A 23,235-nucleotide genomic window follows, 5' to 3' on the forward strand; every position below is an offset into this window, starting at 1 on the left:
AGCAGCAAGTTCAGGCCACTCTTAGCTGCAGGATGGGCAGGACTGTTCTTGGTGGATGCCAGGTGCAACCATCCGGCTGCTACATGACCTGCAGACCTGGCTTCTATGGTCACCTTCCTGGGACAGTTTCTAGGGCCCAGGGTCTTGTCATCATTGAAAACCCAATCAAGAACAGATGGGTGAACTTTGGGGACAGACAGCAGAAGCTCAGGCCAGAAGAAGGCCAGAGAGGAAGAGCCTGAGTCAACCAGAGGCCTTGGAGCAAAGGTGCCCACAGATGGTCCTGGGGAGCAGGCCTGGGAGGGTCTCACCCGTTCCAGCCTTGAGCAGCTGAGCTCTGGGGAAGACCGCCCCTCACCTCTCCCCACAGCTCCCAACAAGGGCTCAGGCTTGTAGCAGGTCACCACGGGGGCCATTTCGAGTTGTGCTGTACACTGAGATGCTGTTATCGTTACGCCAACCTGTGCTCAGCCTGCCAGGGTCATCTGCGGTTGGGCACAGAGTCGGGGAAGTGCTGCCGGTCTTACGCCTCCCCTGGGTACTCCAACTCGTGAAGGGGAATGAACAGGAGGCGTGGACTGAGGTCTGGGGAGAGTGGAGCTGCCATTTCTTTATGCATCTGCCTCACGCACTTAACCAGGAGATTCTGGAAACAGGACACATGCTGTTCCTACCTGGGCCCAAGTCTAGCCAGAAGCCAACAGAGCTGGGCCCGTAAGGATCTCACCTCGTTGGGGGGCAGTGTTGTCAGTGCCCTTTTGTGCTCGGAGCAATGACTACTTAAGACTCCCCCACCGACACCTCGCCTCCTCCTCCACAGGTGCAGGTGGGAAGCACACCTCAGGACCAAAGAATTGTCGGGTACATCACCTGTACACACCTGCACGCCCCGGAAGGTAGGGTCTGGCGGCCCAAACTTGTTGGGGGTGGAGGGTCTTTCCCGGGGGCCTGGCTGGGGCCTGGCTGCAGCTTCGTCATCCCCGCGGTCTCTGTGGTTCTGCTCCGTAGAAGACAGCGCCGTCCGGTGCGAGCAGCTGGACATGCTTCTGGAATGGCTGGCTGATTTCCGAAAATCTACCTCCTCGTCCAGCACAGCCAACCCCGAGGAGCTGGTGGCGTTTGACGTCGTCTGTGGAGATCTGAACTTTGACAACTGCTCCTCCGGTGAGGCTGGGTCCCCCCCTTATTCAGGTTGGCTACTGGGGGAGAGTGGGGGTTCCAGTCACAGCGAGCAACACAGGCAGCTCAAAGAGCTTCCTGCTCCTTGTGAGCATGTGGGTGGGATGTTAGCAAGACTACGATGTCTCTGCCCCCTAGAAATCCTGGAATGAGAAGCACCCACACTCTGCCTCGAAAGCTCAGAAGCCTCCTTGCTGGAGACAAGGTTGCCCTAACAATGAACCTGTGAAGGGAAGGCTTGGAGTCTCCGAAATTCAGACTTAAGGACAAGTCAGCTAATACACTCACCGAGTCTTTATTCAGCCCTTACTTTGCATACAGGCATAATTCTAATGGTTGGTCATGGGCCAACTGTGCCATTTAAGTCTCATTAACCACCCCAAGAGTGGGCACTGTAGTCATCCATATGGTATGGAAGAGGAAGCTGAGACCTCGAGAGGTGGAGTAACTAGTCCAAGGTTACTCAGCCAGTGAAGTTGTGGGACTGGGAATTGAACCCTGAAAATCATGCCTTAAACCATGAGACTCAAAGTTCATCATGGGTGAAATGTTAAACAATTGATTTAAATATCTGATCTGTGAGTCTGATGACCGTGCTCATCCCAGGGACCTCCTGGGAACTGGGGCGGCTCTGAGCTTCCCCCAAGCCTGGGCTCCCGAGCTCCTTGCACTCTGGCCAGAGCCTTAGCAGAAATGGAGGGTGGGCGGGCGGCATGGCCCTAACCCTCAGGGTGCACAGGGTAGTGCCTTCACTTGCTGACGGCTGTTTCTTCACGGCCAGGAAGGCATCCCAAGGGTGGCAACTCAAAGGTTTGTGACACGAAAGGTACCCACCATGTAACATGCCCCCTACTGCAGCCCTGGGGCCCCTCATTTGTCACATGCCTGACACCAGCTCCGAACGCTGGGTGCTCCTCAGATCCCCCTGAGTGAGGGTGGGGACCCAGCACATATAGGAAGAGGCTGTCAGGAGGAGTTTCATCCAATCAGGTCCACTCAGTGACCTGCCCTCTAGCTTCACGAGTTAGCAGGACAAACTGGACGCAGGGTGGGTCACCTCCCTCTCTGAGCCTGCCTCTCTCACTCCCTGCAGACGACAAGTTGGAGCAGCAGCACTCCCTGTTTACACGCTACAAGGACCCCTGCCGCCTGGGGCCTGGCGAGGAGAAGCCATGGGCAATCGGTGAGCTGGCGCTGGGGGCAGGCAATGTGGATAGAGGGGAACTGGGGCAGGCGAGGAGCACCGCCAGGTTCTGAGCCCACCATGCTGAGACCTGACACTGCACCAAGCCCGGGCTCTCCACGTGCTTCCTAGAGGGACCTCCAGGACTTGCTCCCAAGACCCTGGTGCTGGGGGATTTGGGACACCCGGGCCGGCAGATGCCTCCTGGAGGCTGGCTGGCTCCTACCTGCAGTGACAGCTCTCACCCCTTGTCCCCAGGTACCATGCTGGACCAGGATGGCATAAACGATGAGGATGTGAGCTCCCCTGAAAACCTACAAAAGTAAGCGCCCCGCGGTGGTGGGGCCAGGCGCACCGGGTTCTGGGCTGAGCACTCAGCCCTGACTCAGCTGTGGGGAGATGGCTATAATCAGGGCAGGGGAGAGAAGGAAGCCCCTGAGAGCCTCAAGGACAGAGCTGGGGCAGGTGGAGGCCCTGGAGGCCTTACGGAGAAGCCCCAAAGTAGGCGTGGGGTCCTGAGGCGGTGTTTTCTACACCTGCAATCCTGGCTCACTCTACAAGAGCCAGCCCAATCCCAACCCCTGTCTGCCTTGGGAGCCTGACTGGGGGCCCTGCCAAGCACAGGAAAAGGGACCAGAATTTTCCAGGGCAAGACTCACGGCTGCCAAAAAGCCATGTCATCCACGGGGATGACACCTGCTCCAGGGAGCCCAGCAACTGTTCGCCGCCGATTAGGCAAATAAAAATACAAGCAAAGCTAACGCACGAGTGAGCCAGTTATTTTCAAAGTAGAGACGGCTCCATTGCAACCAAGCTTCATTCTTGAACCCAATGACACATCCACAAAGGACACGTTCGAGAAGCCAGCGGCAGAACCAATTTATAATTTACAGCCCGAGACTGCACAGTCACGGCAATGGCTCCTTGCAGCTAATTTGAGCCAATTAATTAGATTACAGACTAAATTTGAAACATCATCCTATGCCGAGAAAATTATCTTTTTATGAGCTGATGATTAAAAAAATGACTATCAGTAATTCGCAGATCACTGATGCTGGAATTAATTACCAAAAGCAAAGGACAGTAATGGGTTATATTTCTGAGAGGTACCAATGTTCTGCAGCCATTAGTATTATTATCTCAATGCTGATAACGACCTTATAGAAACCCATGTTTGCTGGCTGTGCCTGTCCAGGTGCCCCTTCTACCCACCCAGGGCCTCTAAGTGGCCGCCACTCTGCCCCTGGCATCGGCCTGCACCTGCCTCTGAGACAGCTTCCCAGGAAGGCTCCTCCCCACGGGTGCTCAGACTCCACAGGAAACCTGGCGGGACAGATGGCAGACAGGGAGTCAGGAGGCCTGGATTCAGGGTGTTAACACCCCACCGGAGCATCCTGGTCTCCCTGGAGAACCTCGGCTAGCACTTAAGCACCCATGTCATTTTCCTTCCTCTGAGGAACAGGAGGATAGTCACATCCCGTTATTACTTTCTTGGCACTCCTGGTCCCCTGGTCCCGGGGCCCACAGCAATCATTCTTGTATCAGAGGAAATGGAAGCTCCGAGGTTTGGCACAGCTGCTCAGGGACAGACTGACACTAGAGTCCAGTCCTGGGATGGGGCCTGGGTGCTTTCCTGGCTACCTGCTACCCCCTGAACCTGAAACAAGTCATGGGGTGCTGAGGTCTTCCTGAGAAGGGTCCCTGAGGTTCGCTGTAAAGACCAAGTTCCCCCAAAGGGGACCCTGCTGGCTCAGAGCAGAACCCTGATATGCAGAAGGGGACAGGCAGTTCTGTCCCCGACTCGGGTACAGTCTCTGGGCTGCACAGGGTCCAAGCTGTAGCCACAGCCAAACTCCCAGTTCAGAAAGAGCAAGCGAGTGCCGGCCAGCCCGAGGAAGACATGGGGCATCCCGGGATGGTTTGTCAGGAACGTGCAGCCTCAGACTCAGTTTCCGCCCCCCTCTCCCCCATCCTTTTTGGTGCCCACAAGGAAGAAAGCTGTTAGCACAGGAGTGTGGTCTGACCTGCCTCTCTCGGGATGAGAACCTGGCTCCGCACTCAGGACTTGGGGCCTGGGCGGGGGCGGGGGCTCAGCTTGCCTCCTGTTTGCACGCGCAGGGTCTTGGAGAGCGAGGAGGGACGCCGGGAGTACCTCGCCTTCCCCATCAGCAAGACCTCGGGGGCGGGCCAGAAGGGACGCAAGGATGTGCTGAAGGGCAACGGCAGGCGCATCGACTACATGCTGTACGCAGAGGAGGGGCTGTGCCCGGACTGGAAGGCTGTGAGTCTGGGGTCGGGCAGCCAGGCCATGCCCAGAGGGAGGGGACCCTGAGCCCTGTACCTCTGAAAGTGAGACCTGCCAGCCCAAGAGACCTTTGGGGCCCTGGGAATCCTCCCACCCCTCTGCCCTTAGGAAGACCCGCCAGCCCCAGCCCAGAACCCACCCTGGCCTCTGCATGGCGTCCTTTGCGTCTAATCAGGATGCTTCTCTTCCCCCAACTCCAGGAGGTGGAAGAGTTCAGTTTCATCACTCAGCTGTCCGGCCTGACCGACCACCTCCCGGTGGCCATGCGGCTGATGGTGTCTACGGGGGATGAGGAGGCATAGACCAGCCAAGTCATCACAGCAGCCTGGCCTCTGCTAGTCCTTTGAGCCAAAGCCCCTTTCTGGCCGTGTCCCCTCCGGCAGCAGTGCCAGGGAGAGGGCAGGGGCTGGGGGAGCCGAGGTCATCCCTGGGGGAGCTGCAACCAGCGCTGCCCTGCACCTCTGGGGCACCAGCTGCAAACAGGAGTCAGGTCAGCTCGAGGAGCCCTAGCTACCCAACCAGTGCCATTCTTTCAAAACGTGATTTTCTACAAATCTACAGCACAACCTAGTTTGTAACCCGTGGGTTAGTATGAGAACCGGGTTTCTGTACTCTTTGTATCTTTTCTCAAGCTTCGTCCAGGGTTTCATTATTTTCTGTCTGCTGCCATGTTGTCTCGCATGCCCGCACCCTCGCATGCACGCTCGCTGCCCGCATGTCATGTGCCACACCACAGTCACTCAGACCCCTTGCTCAGGCCTCACCCAAGGCCAAACTCCAAACACAATCAGAGTCAGCCAAAGAAGCATTCCTGGGCACAGGGCCGCCCGCGCGCTGCCTGCAGCTGGGTCGGCTCCTGAGCAGGGACGTGAGGGCTGTGTCCAGTCACCACAAAGCCCGGGCTCTTCCCAGGGTCTTGCATTCAAGGGCGATTACATTAAAAAAAAAAAAAAAAAAAAAAAAAAAAAAAAAAAAAAAAAAAAACAGGAAGAATCAAGCCCAGGAACAACCCTTCACGTTAGAAGGTCTGCAAACTGCAAGGGAGAACGCTGCTCTTCCCGAGACCGGCGCCCCTCCTGGCCTGGGACCCGTTCTCAGAGGAAGCCGGAGGCTGAGGAGAGCACCATTCTACAGGGAGAAGGGAGCTCCCGACACAGTGGAAAGGGGGCTGCTGATTTTGAAAACCGTAAATGTATAGCTTCTCTTCTGCCAAAACCAACACCTCCTCTTTCTGCCTGATCCCGTCTCTCCTCCAGACACTCTGCTGGTTTGGGACCAATCCTCCCCTGGGACTGTCCTCCTCCATATGCTGGAGGAGCTCAGGAACTGCCCGCCTGCCTCTGGGGAGGGCGGCAGCTCTGTCCCTCAGACCCCCCCTCCAAGTGACCCTGGGGCCCTCGTGCAGAGGACGACCTGCCCGCCCCCCCCACCAGTGTGCACGCTGCAGGTGGCAAGGTCAGGGGCCACTGCTTGCACAGGACGAGGAGTGGTACTGGTTGGCATCTAGGCACATAGATGCCCACTCTGCCACTAGGTGCCCAGGGCCAGCCCCGGGCACCCAGGCACTGGGCGTGGCAAAGCCTATAGGTGAGGCCTGCAGCCCATCACCGCATGGCAGCACTGCCTCCGCCCACCTGCCTTTATGAACACCTGGCGACGCTCCCTACAGTCACACAGAGAAGCTGTGTCCATTTCCAGTGTGAAGCTACCCTGGCTCAGGGGACTGTTCTTGACAACCCCCACTTGTCTCCCCTTCTCACAGCACGCTGACCTGTGCCCACCTAGCTTGAAGCCAGCTTTGCCCAGCAGGGCTGGGGAGCATACTAAGACCCTCTGGTGTCGGTGCGCCGACACTGTGCCTTGTCTCCCATTGAGCTGCAAGAGGTCAGGTCCTGTGCTGGGAGAGGACAAGCTATATACCCACCTGGCCAAGGCAGTGGCAGAGCTGAGGGCTTCAATACTTCCCAGCCCTGCCCCTGGGGTCCAGAGCCACGAGGGGCTCCTCGCCGCTGAGGACACAGTCCCACCTGAGCTCTGCGGTGCCCCTACTCCCAGGAGTGTCCAGGAATCTACTCACACAGGGAGGGTCCCACTGGGCAGGCACAATGCCTAGGTGGTGGGGCTGAGCCAAGGACCCCGGGCTGCAGCTTGGCAGAGTAGCCAGGAGCGCAGGGGAGACAGGCGAGGGCTCCTGAAGCAGAGAAACCTCATGGCGCCCAGCCCTCGGGGGCTGCCTCCCTCCAGGGCAGCTGGATGGGGGCCACTGTGCAGGGGCACATGCTTCTCTCTTCTCACAGGGCGGCCTTAGGCAAGTCATACCTCCCTGTGCCTCAGTCACTTCCTGTCCTAACAAGGTCGCCTCTACAGCCGGCCCTGGTGTACCACCTCCCAGCTCCCCTAGCAACTCCTCAGTACCGAGGCCGCCATCACCCAACCACACGTTTCTTGAAGCCTGTGGACTCCAGGGGCCGTGCACAAGCCAGACTTTGCCATTTTAATTTTTAAAAAGAAAAGAATCATTGCCAGGATCTCATATTCTGTGTGTTTGGCCTGGGGGGGGGGGGTAGACAGAGGGGTTACCCAAATCCCCAATCAAGGTCCCGCACCTGCCCGGGACCCAGCCTCCTCCAGAGAAGCCAGGAGGCAGGGTCAGCTTGGGAAGGAAATGGTCATTTCATTTGTCCAAACCACCTTAAGTTTTAAGTATGAATATTAATCTTGATGCTTTTTAACTATTGTATTAACTTGCTGAGATTTAGAAATACTGTTTTAAAAAAGACTTTTTTAATTTCTGTATTTTTTTCTGTATTGTATCCTCATGGGACATTAGGGGTTTTATATGGTAAGCACACCTAAGGTTTTGGTAAAAACATAATCAAATATATATCCAGACGATTCTTCCCTAGAAGAAAAACAATCTTTCACCTGATAAAATATTTTGAAAAGAGAGGTGTTTTTCTCCTTTACTGGTGCTGAAAGGAAGGATGGATCACAAGGAGAAAATAAAACTGTGAGGCTCAAGGCTGGTGTTCTTCACTTATTTGAGCAACAAGCTGGGGCCGGACCCAAGCTGGGGCAGGTGGTAAACAGCAAAAGGGCATTTTGAGGGTCAGGGGGAGAAGCAGTGTACTCATCTGCCCAGGCTTCGGAGGTGATGTGAGGTCCTTCTGTAAAAGGGGGGCACGGGGAAAGGGTGGTACCTCCTGGCGCCCTCTCCTGGCGGCTGGCTTCCTGGTTCTGCGTCTCAGGAACTGCTTGGGAACAGCCTCCTCCCTGTCTTCTGAACAGCAGCCTGGTGTCCGTGGTCAGGTTTGGTCACCTGCTGGTGCTGCACACTAAAGCCAGAGGCTTGGTGACATTACCGATCGAGTGAAAGGGCCAGAGCCCGGTCCTCAGCCCAGCCATGAGTCAGCATCTCGGCCCCTGGGAGCTCCTGCTAGCCAGAGCCAGGCAGAAGTCCCAGGGCACTGGCCAGGCTGGTGACCACCACGGGCAGCCAGCCGCCTCAGCACATGAGGCCCAGAAGTGGTTCTGAAGCCGTAGAGCTCTCTGAGCACATCAGAACCACTGAGAGTGGGCTCTCTGCCCCCTCCCGGCTTCAAACCAGCCAGCAGCCCATGCTGCCTGGCACACCTGGCGCGAGCAGCCAGCAGTGTGAAATGAAAAAGGGGGAGAGGTCTCCATACACAGAAATTGAGCTGGGGCCTGAAAGGAGAGGCACCTTCAACTTCCTTCCCAGAAAGCCACACCATTCAGAGCCCGGAGCTTCTGTGGCCACTTTATTTCTTAAAGGAGGGTCAGTCCATGCCCATCACCCAGGGTATCTGTGAGTGTGAAATCCATAGAGACATCTCCAGTGAGGGGCTGGAACTCCACCGTGTAGCTGACTGTCTGCGGGCCTCCCAGAGGCGCTCTGGGGTCCAGCATGGTGCTGAAGAAGTACACGGCCTGCTTGCAGTGTGGGTTCCAGCAACAGTATCCCTGCAGCGGGAGAAGCAGACGGCGGTGAGGGTGGTCGGCAGCTAAGCCCTCTTCTGGCCAGCCTCCCCTGCTAAAAGCTCGAGGCGGGAAGCTTCTGCTCAGACCAGGTTCCCATCTGGCTGACCGTGTCCCAGGAACACCCAGAGCACCATGGCGGTGTGGCCCCCCCAACAGCACCGGCTCTCAGGGTCGGCCGCTCTGGGCCCAGGTGCACAGCGGTACCTTGTCCTCTGCGGGCTTCAGCAGGCCGGTGCTGATGGTGCTGTCCGGGGTCAGGTGGTATTCCATCCACAGGACAGCCCCGTGGCTCCTCCCAGGCCTGGGGGAGGGGGATATTTGGTCAAACAGAAACAGCACCACAAGGGATGGGTGAGCATGGCCATGGCTCCCCTCTGCTTTCCAGAAACCTCTGCTCTTCCCCACTCCCACCTGCCCAGTCAGGAGGCTCTTGACACTCTGCCTAAAAGCCACTCAGTAAAATGCTGAACGAGAAAGCTACAACTCAAAGCGTCCCTCACTCCTCACAGCCTGGCCACGTATTCAGGTAAGCCCGGGGCGGGGCAGGGCAGGGCAGACCCAGGACCAGCCTCCTTAGCCTGCGGTCACAGAAAGGCTCGGTCCAGGGCTCAGAGCACAGCCCTGGCACCGCGTGCTGGAAGAACCCTCCTGATACCCTGGATGGCAGGCCAGATGGTCTCTGCCTGCCTCCCCTCGTCAGAGGAGCCCCAAAGGGCCCTGGGCTCAGGGCTGCATCCAGGGGGCTCTTCCTCTGGGAGCAGCAGCTCCTCCCATGCAGGGAGCTGGGCTGGGTGGGCCTGGCCATGCCTCACAATGAGTGCCCTCACCAATTCCTAACCTGCTTTAGTTCCCAGGAGAAAAATGGTCCAATGGGTAACCATAGCAACCAAATTCACATTTCTCTGCAGCTGTGATCCAACATGCTGTTAGCTCAAAGGGAGACTGATATGCAGAGGGAAAAGCAAAGATCACTTTGGCACTGCCTCCTACCCAGAGGCTGTGGGGACCCTCTACACACTCAGGGCCACTTTAGACCAAGAAGGGCAAGGCTGCGACGAGGAAGGCCAAGTGGTTAGCCACATGGGCAGTAACTGCTAGACAGAAAGCAGGCACTCCCCACCTCCTTATTTCCTTCCAACACTGCCACCCAGGAGCCAACACTCACCTCGTCAGCTCGATGGAGCCCTCAGCACGGACAGGCTGCGGGGGGACTGGCTGACGAAAGTCAAAGGCCAGGATCTGCTGCGGGTCGGAGAGGCTGCGGCACGGGTACTCCCACAGTGGGTGGGGCTCGGCCTCCTTGCTCTCCCTGAAGTCCAAGGCATGCTGAGGAGAGAAGGAGATTCGAGGCTCTGCAGAGACAGGGCCAGGCTGGCCCCAGGGTAAAGGGCTCATGTCCCCACCTCCAGGGTCCAGGCCAGTGGCCTCTCGCCTCCATGGACAGTCCCTCAGGGTAAATGCCACAGTCTCATGGGGCAGTGGGTCCTCACAGACCCCTGGCTTCCCTGTTCCCTGTGCCATTCATGAGCTGTCTCCCCAGCAAATCACTTCACCTCTCTAGGGCTTACTTTCTCCCTTTGTAAAATGGGATGACACTGCTTATCTCACAAACTACTTTGAGGACCAAATGTCTACAATGATGACAACACCTGGTGCTTGGACACTCGCCTGTTAGTGGCCCTTACTAAGCACTACAGCTGACAGATCACCCCCACGTGAGGATCCCAGTTAGACAATGCAGAGACAGGCAACCATGGTGCCTGAGGAGCACTGACCTCCCTCAGAGACAGGGCTGGGCAATAGAGCTGCCTGGAGTGGGGACCTCGGAGTTGCCTCCTAAGGTCACACAGGAGTTGGCTGCAAGGAGAGTGGACAAAACTGAGGAGAGAGCAGGCCTAGCAGCAGGGGTCAGTGACTCTGAAGGGGTGACTCTGCAGGGGCAGGGGACAGGGAGCCTCACAGGTTTTCCCACATGAGTAGGCAGGGCCATACTCAGATCTACAGGTTTATTTGAGCTCCAAGTGGGGGATGGTTGAGGGGCGGAGGAAGGAGGATGCATGGTCACAGAGGAGAGGAAGTGGCCCAGACCAGAGCAGCAGCAGGGAAAGAAAACGGGTTTGGGGGCTCACTGATGACCTGATGGTTATGGAACCTGATGACCAAGTGCAAGGGAAGGCGAGGACTTGCGTGAAAAGATGCCCAGGCCCTGAGCCCAGTGTCTGGCACCTGGGTATGAAATGGTGTCAGGCAGAGGATGGGAGCCCTTGAAGAAGCCAGGCTGGGGATGGGAAAGAGCATGTGAATTTGGAAGCATCAAGGTCACAGTGCCTCAGGGCATCTCAGTGGAGAGTCCACTGCTCTTAGCTATTTGGTCTGAGCTCAGGACAAATGCAAACATTAGCCTGCAACAGAGAGGGGGCAGAGACTGGTAAGGATAGGGGCCTGAGGGGCACCTAGAACACATGACAGCTTAGGGAGAGGCCAAGAAGGAGCCTAAGAAGTGGTCAGAGGAGGCTGGAGTGGGCGGTGACACAGCACAAAGCAGATTTCTAGAAGCATGGAACAGTCCGTGGTTAACTGTGGAGGGGTAGGTAAGATGCAAACTGAAAATATCTGGTAGATTTATTTACTTCAAAGAGTATAATTATGTGAACAACCCACAGTCATTGTAGAAAAATGTGAGCAGAGCCCTGGCTGGGTGGCTGTTAGAGCCTTGTCCTCTACACCAAAAGGTTTTGGATCAATCCCCAATCAGGGCACATACCTAGGTTGTGGGTTCAATCCCTGAGCAGGGCGTGTATGGGAGGCAACCGGTTCTGACTCAGGGGTTAGAGCACGGGGCCAAGGATGGCTTAGTACTAGATCCTGAGACACAATGGCTCTCAGACTAACGCTCATGACGAACCAAGCAGAATAGACACACCTGCCCCCAACAGAAGAGCCCTCTGCATGCTGCTCACACTGCCCAACTCATGTCTCTCCACAGAAGCCAGGCGTCCCTGTCAGAGGCCTGTGGTGATAGGGAGTGGGTGGGAGGAACACTGTGGGTGGGAGCTGCAGTCCCACCTACCTTGATCATGTCATCCATGATGTGCACATCAAAGCCTTCACAGTCTCCACAGGGACTCCGGATCCGCCACAGGTCCTACAAGGAAGGCACAGTCTTCACTCACACCCACTGCCAGGGAACCCTGACGTCTGCACCACCGGGGCCTCAGGGAAGTGTGGCAACAAGATAAGGAGGGGCAGTGAGGTCAAGCTGGGGTGGCCCCGGCCCCAAACCTTAGGCACATCGTGCTGTTTTCACGTGCCTAGAAGAGACACCCAAGGTTGGGGGCCCAGAAGAGACCCCCCAAAATTGAGGACAGTTCTGTGACATGACCCCAAGTCCTCTCCCACAAGGAGACAACTGGCCAGAGCTACTGGGCTGGAGTTTCTTGCTCTCTGTCCATCCTGAGCACCATTTTCTTCAGGAAGAAATCTATAAGGCTCTGTACCAATAAACAGAGCGTGAGAAGAGGAAGGAGGGGACCAGAAGCCCTCAGACCAGTCAACTTGGTGCCCTCTATCTCCTGGATTTTTGTCCAGACCAGTACTGGGAATGGAACCTGCATTTGCCCTGACCAGTAAGTAAGCGATGGGGTCACTCAGCTACCAATGGACAAAGTCATTCTTATCAAAGAAATATCAAGTGAGGTTCACTCGACATTTCAGGTTAAAAGCATTTTAAAATCCTTTTAATAAAAATGCCTTTCCCAAAATGACTTTGTGACTGTGGCTCTGCTTTGATGAGAAAATTAAAATGAAGCTTTTCAATTTTTTCTCACATAAAGGTGACTCTCCCATCTCAAAAGGCTTTTAACAAGGGCAGCCTGGACTCCTAATGAGAGCAGAGCAAGCTGCACAGCACGTCTTCTGAAACTCTTAATTTATATATTTTAATTATCCTGATAAGCCATATTGTACAATGACAACACATAGCCAATTCCATTTCATATGTCAAATTACTGCATTTTAAAAAGGACAGGCATCTTCTATTCAGCCCAGCAGGTGCTGAAACAGAAAAGCAGAGGCCAAATCACACAGATCTGAGGACCACCATTGACACCCAAGTCTTTGCAAGAAAACCCGTCTGCAAAAAACCTCTGGGGAGCCTACCCTGAACTCCACGACCACAGCATGCAGCGAGGCAGCCTGGGGCATCACCACAGCGCCAGGCCCCAAGTGCTGGTCCAGAGCAGTCCGCACGTACCAGAAGTACAGATTGTGCCATGGCAACAGGCTGGTGGTAAAGAACGGCTCACCCAGCAGGAGAGAGACCTGGAGATCAGAGCGAGAAGCAGAACCAAGACATCAGAAGGACTCTTCTGAAAAGAAACACAGGTCACAAGTTTCACGGGTACATGGAAGTAACAGGCCATTCATTTGCTCACTCACTCAGTCAACAAAGAAGTATGCCAGGTCTGCACCTGCCCATGAGGATACAGAGACGAAAAACAGAAACAAGCCCCACCCCCCAGAGTGCTGAATGGAAGAGGGAGCAGGTGAGGCTGGGTCTGTCCTCACGGAGGATGACAGGCTTTGACAGATGCTTGGAAGGGGCATGTGGAGGACCTCAGAGGTAAGAGCATCAGGAAGGGCCTCCAGGATGGCCCTGGACATCTCCATCAAAACTTATCTTGACAATTAATTTTCAGTGTTCATCATTCTCTCTCACAAGGGAAATGGGGACATTGGCAGCACAGTAACTCCAGCACTGAGCAAAGTGCCTGGCCCAGGGCAGACGGTCAGTACACGTGTGCTGAGTAAATGAAGCAGACATGAAACACATGAGTAAGAGTCCGAAAAGCAGGAGAGAAAAGACTCCAGACAGTGGACGGACAGAAGCACATACAGTGGGAGAGGAGGCCCTCTCAGGAGCTCACCCGATGAACACACAGGGCAGGTGGTAAAGGGTGAGGCCAGAGAGGTGGAGAGGAGCCAGGTCACCCAAAGGCAACTGGTGACAGGTTCAGGGGACTGGACTGTGCCGAGGAGGCAAGAGGGGATCACTAAACCTTTAACCAGAGAAGGGGTGTGTTTTAGAAAGAGCCCTCTGACATCCAGGGAGCCTATGAGGACACCACCTGCAGATGGAGCGGGGACAGGAGGAGACTTGGGTGAGTCCCATAAGGAGTGGGGAGTGTGCAAAAGGGAGACCAAGGCGTGGCAGATGCTGAAGAGACAGGGCATCAGTCCAAGATGATGTCGGGGTTTCCGACTGAGGTGACGGAGATGCAGAAGGAAGACAATGAAGATAGGAAAGTGTTGGTCCTGCGTGCTCCCCGCCCCCCAGCATCGGGAACAAGGCAAGGATACCCACCCCAGTGAGCTGGAATCTAGCTCGTGCACCATGTCAATGGCTTACAGAATTTAAATGCCTTTTTAATCCTCATCAATGACGGGGGGAAAGAGCAACTTGTATAGGAATGTCCATAACAGCATAGTAGCCAAAAAAGTAGAAACAACCCCAATGTCCATCAACTGATAAACGGAAAAACAAAATGTGGTATTCCCCATTCCATACAATGGACTATTACCCAGCAGTAAAAAGAAATGAAGTACTGATTTATGCTACAACGTGTATGAATCTTGAAATAAGCCAATCATAAAGGGACCACGTATCGCCTGACTCCATTTACGTGAAATGTCCAGAAATAGCCACTGATACAGACAAAAAGTACATCAGTGGTTGCCTAGGGCTGGGAAGATTGGTGGCAAATAGGGAGTGACTGCTAATGGGCAAGGGTCTCCTTTTGGAGGATAAAAATATTCTAAAGTTGATTGGGGTGAATGTTGCACAACCTTATGAATATAATAAATCACTTAAGTGTGGTTTTCAATGTGTCATAAATTGTCATTTTTTAAAAAGGCATAGGAGGAAATGGAAAAAAGATATGAGTACTAGATATTTCACTAAATAAGACATAGAAGAAAAATGAGCACATGAAAATGTGTTCAACATCATTAGGCAAATACATATCAAAACCATGAGACATCACTGCACAGCCATTAAAGGACCGTAATAAAAACAACAGACAACAAGTGTTGGTAAAGATAAGGAGAAACTTATACCTGATTGGGGATATAAAATGGTACAGCCACTCTGGACAAGTTTGGCAGTTTCTCCAAAGGTTAAAACAAAAATACCTCATGACCCGCCAATTCCAAGCCTAGGCAGCTCCCTAAGAGACTGAAAACAGGTGTCCTCACAAAGACTTAGGTTCCAGTGTTCCTGGCAGCGCTGAAACAGCCAAACCCTGGAAACAGTACCAACACCCCAACAAGTGAATGGAGGCACAAACTGTGGCAGTCACACACTGGGGTACCAATCAGAATTAAAAAGGAACAAAATACTGCCCTGGCCAGTATGGCTCCATCGTTAGAGCCTCGGCCCGCACACCAAAGGGTGGTGGGTTCAATCCCCTGTCAAGGGTATGTACCTGGGTTGCAGGTTCCATTCCCAGTACTGGTCAGGGCAACTGCAGGAAGCAAACCAATCGATATGTATCTCTCATCGATGCCTCCTCCCTCCCCCACCCCCTCCACCGCTCTCTCTCTCTCTCTCTCTCTCTTCCCCTCCTTTTCTCCCTTCCACTCTCTCTAAAAATCAAAGCCAAAAAATATCCTCACGTAAGGACTAACAACAAAAAAGAGATGATCCTCAAAGACATGTCCAATGAAAGAAGCCCAACAGAGAAGACCATATATTGTATTATTCCACTTATACGAAATGCCCAAAAAAGACAAGTTTATAGATAAAAAACAGATCGGTGGTTGCCTGGGGCTGGGGGCTGGGTGAAGAAAATGTTGTAAAACTAGATTGTCTGATAGCTGTACAACTGTATAAATTCACTTTTAAAAAATCATTAAATTGTACTCTTAAAATGGGTTGCTTTGATGGTATGTCAATTATATCTCAAAAAATCTGTTTAAAAAGACGACAGGTTCCAGCTTTAAGGGCCTGCGGGACATGTGAGGAAAGACACCCAGTTGACACTTGGAGATATATTTGTCCCTCACAGATTCCCATGTGGAAAAGGATGTTATCACTGGAGAGGAGTCACAGAGATGACAGTTAAGGAGGGAGCACCAAGAACTTCCCAAGGAAGGATCAAGTGAAGGAAGAGAGGCCCACGAAGAACTGAGAGGAAGGAACTGGAAAAATAAGAAGAAAACCTAGGAGAGGCAGTTTCTTAAAACCCTAAGAAGGAATGTGTAAAGGAGAGAGGGCCCTGGGTTATCAGGCTCCAGGGGCCTGGTGAGAGGAAGCATGCAGGAGACTGTGTTTAGTTACTAAGAGGTTACTAAGAGGCAGGAGGTAAACAGGAAGGCAAAGCGCATGGGAGAGCTGTAAAGGAACAGGGAGGAGGACACCGTGTGCTGCTGTTATTCCCAGCAGAACCGGCTGCCCTCACTTCAGGGAGCAGAGATTAGCCAGAGTTCAGAGCGGTGCAAGTATCTGCTGAGCGGGCATCTCTGCCACCCCTGCTCACACCCTCCACGGTGGCCACTTCCTAGCTGTGAGTTCCACAAGGGACCGTCCATGAGGCTGGAGAAGAGAGGGGAGAGCTGGGGCCATCGAGTGCTGTGCCCCTTCTGTGAACTCTCATTACTCACTTTTTTACCCTCCAAGTCTTCAGATGTTAATAATTCAGGCCTTTTCTCTATCACATTAATTTTATCTTCCAAGTGGTTAGCCTTGAAGATCTTAGAGATAAAACAACAAAAGTATTATTTTTGTCCAGAAAAAAAAAAAATCTCAACATTGCTTTTTCTGTCTGCAGCTTTCTGGCCAATTAGTTCCAGAGCACCATTTTATCTGCTTTGTGGAAATTCTCCCCTCAGGGCATCCTACACACCAGGGGTGAGATCACTAACAAAATGCAATAGAAAAAGAAATTTCTCTCCCAGGCACATCAACAGGACTTAGCAACAAGCCAGCAGTTCTGGTGGAGGTGGGCTCTCCTTCAGAGAGGAAAGCAAAAGCAATCACTGGCCAGGAGGAGAAAGCCATCCCGGAACCAACCAGAACAGCCCAACCCGTGAGCAATGACTCCCTGGGCGCTGGCGTCCCAGAAACAAATCATAGGAAGAATTTAATTTTTTTAGTTTCAAGTGAGCAGAAAAGCTTACACTTCTTTAGCCAGAAAACAAAACGAAGTCTATGCATCTGTTTCTAATCAATGACAGCCCTAGAAGACTTCCAGGCCAGACCGGAGCAAGCAGACTGCTGCTGCTTCTCCCAGGGCCCCTGGTACCCACACTGCCTCAAAGCAGTAAGTGTCAGACTTGGGAAGGCAGGCACTGCGGGTCCCCTCATTATTTCAGTAACATCAATTATCACTTACCTTTTTCATCAGTCTATGAGAAGCTGCTGAACTCTCTATTGTAAGTACCTAGAGAGAATAACATGCTATTAGTGTAGGGGATTCACTTAACAGAGGACAAAATTAAAGATTAAAACGGGGCGAAATCATTCCCAGGCAGAAGACACCACCTAACCACCTTCACACCTGTGCTCATTACCCGCTGGACAGCACCCATGCTCCGCACTGACCCCAGAGCAAGGTGGCAGCTGTCAGTGGAGCTGCAGGTCAAGGTCAATGTTGTAGCCTGACTCCTGCTTGCACGCAGAGGCAATAAACCCATAGCTCTGAACCAAGCATGCTACACAGGTGGTAGCTACACCTGCAAAGGGCTCTAGTTACAGAACTGTGTACCCAGACCACACGGCACCCTAACTCAATAGCTGCGCTCAGGAAGCTAAGAGAACAGAACATGCCCAGTACCTGCTCTGCCCCAAGGTAATGCGCCAGCATGGAGAGCAGACTGCCATCGCTGACACACAGGCAAATACTGTCTGGCTTCAGCACCTGCCAGGAAAGAGCAACTTCAGCACAAGTTTTCTTAATTTATGTCAAGAAATTCTAGTTGGAAAACTGACAGATCCCACTGCCCAGCTGGATCTTTTTGTGTTCCTACACCATGTGGCAGCCAGTCCCCATCCTCTGACACATCCACCTCACTCACCTCTCCCGACCCAGACCCTGAGATCAGGAGGCTGTCCTAGAAGGCCCACCTGGGCCTGCCCCATTTTCCACTGGTCACCTCCCAGACCACGATGACAGGCCTCTGTCACAGCACAGACAGCTGTGGGCCTGCTGAGTGGCTCCCCAAAGACAGGGATTCCATATTTATGGGGCACAGATCTAAGAGAAACTTAGGATGGCTAGGTTCCTCGCTACACCAAAATGCATGTATGTACACACATACTTCTGCATACTCCTCCAAGGAGTCAAGAGACACCCCTCCAAATCTCATGTGTGGTCCCCAGGTAAGAGGCCCCTGCTACAGGCAGCAGGGAGCAAAGGCTTTAGGGAGGAAAGTTACATGGCCAGGTTTACATTCTAGAAAATTTCAGAAAGGAGGCAGCAGATGAAAGGAAGAATGGGTGGCTGGGTCCACTGAGATCACCCACAGGAATTGCTGGTGGGTGACCACAAAGGCAAATTCCAGGGGGACAAAGGCAGGGGACAATGGCAAGTTGCCAGCTGGCGGCTCTCGCCGGTGAGCAGAGTACAAGCCCCCAGGAAGTCCCAGAATAGGCTCAGGCTCACTGAGCACCCACCCGGAAGGAGCTGGCTGAAGTCACTCAGACAGACCAGGGAGCACAGAAAGCAAAAACAACAAATGAGCTGGGACCCACGGGACAATCTCCTTCTTGCCCACAAGCACCCAAGGGGCTAGACACATACCGTCCTCAGGGCCTGGGCATATTGATCAGTTCTGTGCTGATCATTGATTTCTCCAAACCGAGGCCGGTTCCAGAGCAGGTGAGCCTGGCAGTCGCACACGGGCCGTGCTGGGTGGGTTCTCCCATTCTTTTGGGGGCTGGGCCAGCAAATGAACAGACACAGAGTGGTGAGTGTGACCTGCTAGACACCAGCGAGCATGAAAACATGGCACAGGGACCTGCCCCAGAGAAATTAAGATGGGCCTCCGAGGACACACCCACAGGCCTTTCTTAGATTGGTGCTAGGTTCTGGCTCTCAAGGAGGCATTAGAGCTTGGAGGGTTCTCTAATTCAAGATTCTCATACCTGTCTGTTCCAGGTAGGGGCCCCACAATGGGCACAACCTCTTCTGAGTACATGCAACAGGTGCTAACACATCCAGTCACAGCCTTCTGCTCTTATCTTATTCTATTCAGATATAAATGTGCCCACTCATGCCTCTATAATTCCAATTATAGACACATAAAGTCTATAAAAGGAGAATTTACATAAATGCATAGTGTCCCAGGCCCAGTGCCCACCCCTCGAGGCTCGGGGTATACCTGGTCCTCTGAAGGCTGTACCACACACAGTAGTCATCGTGGTGAGCTACCAGGCAGAGGGCTGAGCCCTGGACCACAGGCTCCTCTTGTGGCAGGAAGTACACACACTGCATCCAGTGGTCCCGCCACTGAAATAGGAAGTGAAGAATCAGCAGTCACTATAAGAGCAACACTTCTAATCCAGGAGTCAAAACCCAAGCCACAAATCAGTTTGCAGGGAGATCACAGTGTGGACAACAGATAGCTACTGTGGCCAAAGAGATAAAGAAGAAAATTCTCAAGTCAGAAAGGCTAATGGCTGGAAAGCCTGCTGGAACCTACTGGCTTTGGGAAGATAAAATGTGGTTTAGGGCAGCCGTTTCAAGAAGAAGCACTCAGGGGAGGAGATTCCTGACCCTCTTTTATGGGGGTAGGGGCCTGGAGGAGGAAGGGAGACAGAAAGAAAGCAAATATGGCAAATGTTAACAATTGTAAATTTAACTAAGGCCACATTAGTATTCATGTTCACTTATTCTGTGCATTTAAAATTTTTCAAAATAAAAAGTTGGGGAAATAGTACAGGAGGTTTTATTTATTCTTTTGAGTTAAATGGTTTTTAAAGATGTGGAAAACTCTAAATTGTGAAACGATTTACAATGATTGAAAGTCAACTTTTTAATAAGCTTTGTTGATCCTTTTTGATACTATCGATATAAACCCCACATCTAGGATTCTATTCTGAAAAAACAAACAACAACAATAAAACAAAGAAAAGAGAAGACTCAAAACCTCTTAGAATCTCTATAGGAACAGCCTGAATGAAAACTTACTGAGAGATTGGACCAGTTTAATAAATTATTTTTAAGTGGAAAAAAAAAAAAGAAGAAAGAAGAAAAAAGGAAAGAACCGCCCCAGCCTGCGTGGCTCAGTTGGTTGAATGTCATCCTGTGCGCCTAAAGGTTGCCAGTTTGATTCCTGATCAGGGCACATGCTGGAGTTGCAAGCTCAATCCCCAGTCGGAGGCATAAAGGAGGCAGCCAATTGATGTTCGACTCTTACACTGAAATTTCTCACTCTCCCTTCTTCTCTCTCTAAAAACTAATAAACTATTCTTTAAAAATAAAATTAAAAGCTATAGTTATGTAAAAATGCTTGTTACAGAATTATTTATAATCACAAAAACTGGGATCAACCCAAATATGCAACAGTTCAGAAATGATAATTCCTTAGGCAGAAACTCGCAGACATTTAAAATGATGAATATGAAGACTATGGTACAGCAGAAAAATACAAAAATTGGTCTGACAAAAACCCATGCATGTGGAAAGGGTGCAGAGAAAGGGAATTCTTTTGGATGGAAGAACTTCAAGTGACTTAACTCATTTTTGTTCTATATAATGAGGTTTATAAAGAACAAAATTATTCTTCTAATCGTTAAGTCTCTTTTTAAAATAAATAAATAAATAACTGTCCTAAACAGCGGGTGCCTGGCTCAACTCTGATGAGACGACTGCTGCACCCTCCCTACCAGGACCACATCACACTCCACCCACTCTTAAATGTAACTAAAAAAGCAGGTGAATGGCATTCCCTGTAGCTGTCTATTTGACAGAAAAGCTAACAAGTGAAAATCTAACCAGATACATTCTGGAAAAAATAATAACAGGAGAGGGGAGAGAAGGTTCACTAAAAGCCATTGTTCTTTCCCTACTCTGCAAATTGATCCGAAGACAAAAGAAGCCTTTCCCTCAGCCCTCGGTGTTCCCTCGGTGCTTCCCTGTCACTGTGCCCTTCCCACACACCAGCCTTCCAGGGCCTGATGCTAAAGAGCTGCTGACAACCCACTGTGTCTAAGGTGAGACAGGCTGAACAGATTTCAGATCAAGAACAGTTTAGTGAGGTCAGGAGGGAGATTCATTAGCAGCTCCTCGAATTCCCAACAGTCCAAAAGTTACTGCCGGTAAAGGACACAAGCCGGACAGTCAGGAGACTGGGGGACAAGCACCCACCACTGCTGCCTACACACGAGGCCCTGCTCCAAGCACTGGGCCAGGCTTAGTCTTGGTTTGGACATTATGTGGTTCCAGCATGTCTTACATGAGGATCCATGTAATTTTGCAGCATCACACTCCTAGAGAGGAACAAAGCAGTCTAGTGCCAATCTCAACTCTGGAATTCTCACACACTCAGCCTGCAGAGGACAGAGGCTATAGAAGAGGGACGTTCACATCCACTGCCTGGATACATGCCTGTTACCTGGGCCAGGGGCCTGGAAGCAGTTTGGAGAGGGAAGCTCACAAGGCCAAGGAAACTGGCCACATTCCCACAGCAGTCATAATCTTTCGGCCTAAGCAGTAACTCAAGAAGCAAGTGAGGACTGTTAGGCCTTTCCTAAGTCACCTGCGTATACCTAGAGCAAATCAAAACAAAGCCAGTGCCCCGCACTATATAATGAAGAGGTGATATGCAAATTGACTGCCACATCCTCACAAGATGGCTACCTCCAACCAGGCCAGCAGGGGGGGTTAGTGAAGGATGACCAAATGACTGAACAGCAGGCTGCGTGGATGACCAGGCTGGCAGGTGGGCAGTGAGAGGCAACTAGGCCGGTGGGGGGAAGTTGGGGATGACCAGGCCGACAGGGGACTGTTAGGGGTAATCAGGCCAGCAGGGGTGGGGGCAGTTAGGAAGGACCAGGCAGGTAGGTGGGTGACTGATTAGAAGCCAGTGGTCCAGGACTGTGAGAGGGATGTCCCGGATTGGAGAGAGCGCAAGCTGGGCTGAGGAGGATCCACCCACCCCTGCACAAATTTTGTGCACCAGGTCTCGTGTGTGTGTGTGTGTGTGTGTGTGTGTGTGTGTGTGTATACACACACACACACACATATATTTTACTTACTTCAGAAAGAGGAAAGGAGAAAGGGAGAGAGAGAGAAACATTAATGACAAGAGAGTCATTTAAAAAAAGAGAGAGAGAGAGAGTCGTTAATCGGCTGCCTCCACAGGGGACTGAGCCCACAACCTGGGCTTATGCCTTGACTGGGAATCAAATCGTGAACTGGTTCATAGGTCAGTGCTCAAACATTAAGCCACACCAGCAGGGCAATAGCCTTTCCTTAAAACAACAACAACAACAACAACTCTTCTTTGACACTGACTCTGACACAGTCCCTTCTGGCTCTACATTCTGGTGAATCTAAGGGTCAACATGCTATTTTCCCATCACAAAAGGTGGACGTTTCCTGATTTACATGAAAACATGCTCAGCTCCTACTCTTACCTGGAGCTCCTGTGGGTCTTCGTGTGCCCAGAAGGGGGCCATGGTGCACCTGGTCTTCCCCTCAGGGTCCATTTCAATGTCCCACCAGGAGAGAACCACTTGAGCTTGGCCAGACGCCAGAGGTTCAAACTGCCTGCTATAGCAGGCTGCTGAGCTACTGACTTGCTTGCTGAAGTCCACACTGTGGAAGATTATTCAGGGGCTTAAACATATTTTAAGCTCACACACTCCATTTTTAAGCTTTTATGGTGACCTCACAGCAGTGAGACTTGTTTGCAATGGACTCCTGCCTTCAGAGGCAGGTGACATCAGCTGGGCTCCTTTCCACTCAAAAAGAACTTCCAAAGACCCCCCCATTCCACCCAATGTCTCAAAGTACCATCAACCTAGGCTGCTCCTTGGTACCTGAACATAGGCAGCACATCGCTGAGAACAGTGAAGTCAGTGGGCGAGACCTGGTTCAGCTGAATGTCATAGACAGAGGGGGCACCAGGGCACCTCTCCAGTTCCAAGGGGGGAACGATGACCTGCTCTCCAAGGCTGGTCTGAACTCGGACAGGAAAGAGCTTGTTCCATGACCACATCCTTCTGGACTCCACCAGTTGCGCATAGATGGTTGCTCTGTGAGGCACTGCCTCGCAGTCTTCCTAAGTTTGTGTCAAAGGTAAAAAAATAAATAAGTAAATAAATAAACCAGGCACACTGGCCCACAACAATTCCAACTGAACAACAGAGGGTTATTCCTTCATAGGCTAGTTGAGTAACATCGAACACCTTTCCAGCATACCCAACTATTTTCAGCACAATGCCCTTGGGAGAGGAGAAAAAAAGAAAGTAGATTTGAAAAAGAATTACACGTTATGCCGACAATGATTTATGTCATCAGTTGAGTTCGTAGCTATCTGACACTCTTAAATACTTCAAAAATAAACC

General features: G+C 52.1%; 2 protein-coding genes across 7 annotated transcripts in view; one reads left to right on the forward strand and one right to left on the reverse strand.

Annotated features, from left to right (window-relative positions):
- Positions 1-5,294, forward strand: part of SMPD3 (sphingomyelin phosphodiesterase 3) — a 77,064-nt gene extending 71,770 nt beyond the window's left edge. The window contains exons 4-9 of the mRNA XM_036441432.2: positions 821-896; positions 1,009-1,164; positions 2,273-2,362; positions 2,621-2,684; positions 4,481-4,643; positions 4,868-5,294. Coding sequence (XP_036297325.1) covers positions 821-896; positions 1,009-1,164; positions 2,273-2,362; positions 2,621-2,684; positions 4,481-4,643; positions 4,868-4,969 — 651 coding nt within the window. The 3' untranslated portion in view covers positions 4,970-5,294. The remainder of the gene's footprint in view (positions 1-820; positions 897-1,008; positions 1,165-2,272; positions 2,363-2,620; positions 2,685-4,480; positions 4,644-4,867) is intronic.
- Positions 5,295-8,418: 3,124 nt separating this feature from the next.
- PRMT7 (protein arginine methyltransferase 7) overlaps positions 8,419-23,235 on the reverse strand; it is a 33,681-nt gene continuing 18,864 nt past the window's right edge. For 4 of the 6 annotated variants that reach the window (XM_036441429.2, XM_036441427.2, XM_036441428.2 and 1 more), the window contains exons 7-18: positions 22,708-22,949; positions 22,303-22,483; positions 19,044-19,171; positions 18,464-18,599; positions 17,498-17,581; positions 17,057-17,104; positions 16,326-16,415; positions 12,825-12,986; positions 11,737-11,811; positions 9,832-9,992; positions 8,871-8,967; positions 8,419-8,648 (exon numbers count right to left, since the gene is read on the reverse strand). In XM_036441429.2, coding sequence (XP_036297322.1) covers positions 8,454-8,648; positions 8,871-8,967; positions 9,832-9,992; positions 11,737-11,811; positions 12,825-12,986; positions 16,326-16,415; positions 17,057-17,104; positions 17,498-17,581; positions 18,464-18,599; positions 19,044-19,171; positions 22,303-22,483; positions 22,708-22,949 — 1,599 coding nt within the window. In that variant the 3' untranslated portion in view covers positions 8,419-8,453. The remainder of the gene's footprint in view (positions 8,649-8,870; positions 8,968-9,831; positions 9,993-11,736; positions 11,812-12,824; positions 12,987-16,325; positions 16,416-17,056; positions 17,105-17,497; positions 17,582-18,463; positions 18,600-19,043; positions 19,172-22,302; positions 22,484-22,707; positions 22,950-23,235) is intronic. The other 2 variants (XM_036441430.2, XM_036441431.2) reach the window with 2 other exon arrangements.

The sequence above is a fragment of the Pipistrellus kuhlii genome, unplaced genomic scaffold (assembly GCF_014108245.1).
Source record: "Pipistrellus kuhlii isolate mPipKuh1 unplaced genomic scaffold, mPipKuh1.p scaffold_m20_p_17, whole genome shotgun sequence".
Taxonomy (NCBI): domain Eukaryota; kingdom Metazoa; phylum Chordata; class Mammalia; order Chiroptera; family Vespertilionidae; genus Pipistrellus; species Pipistrellus kuhlii.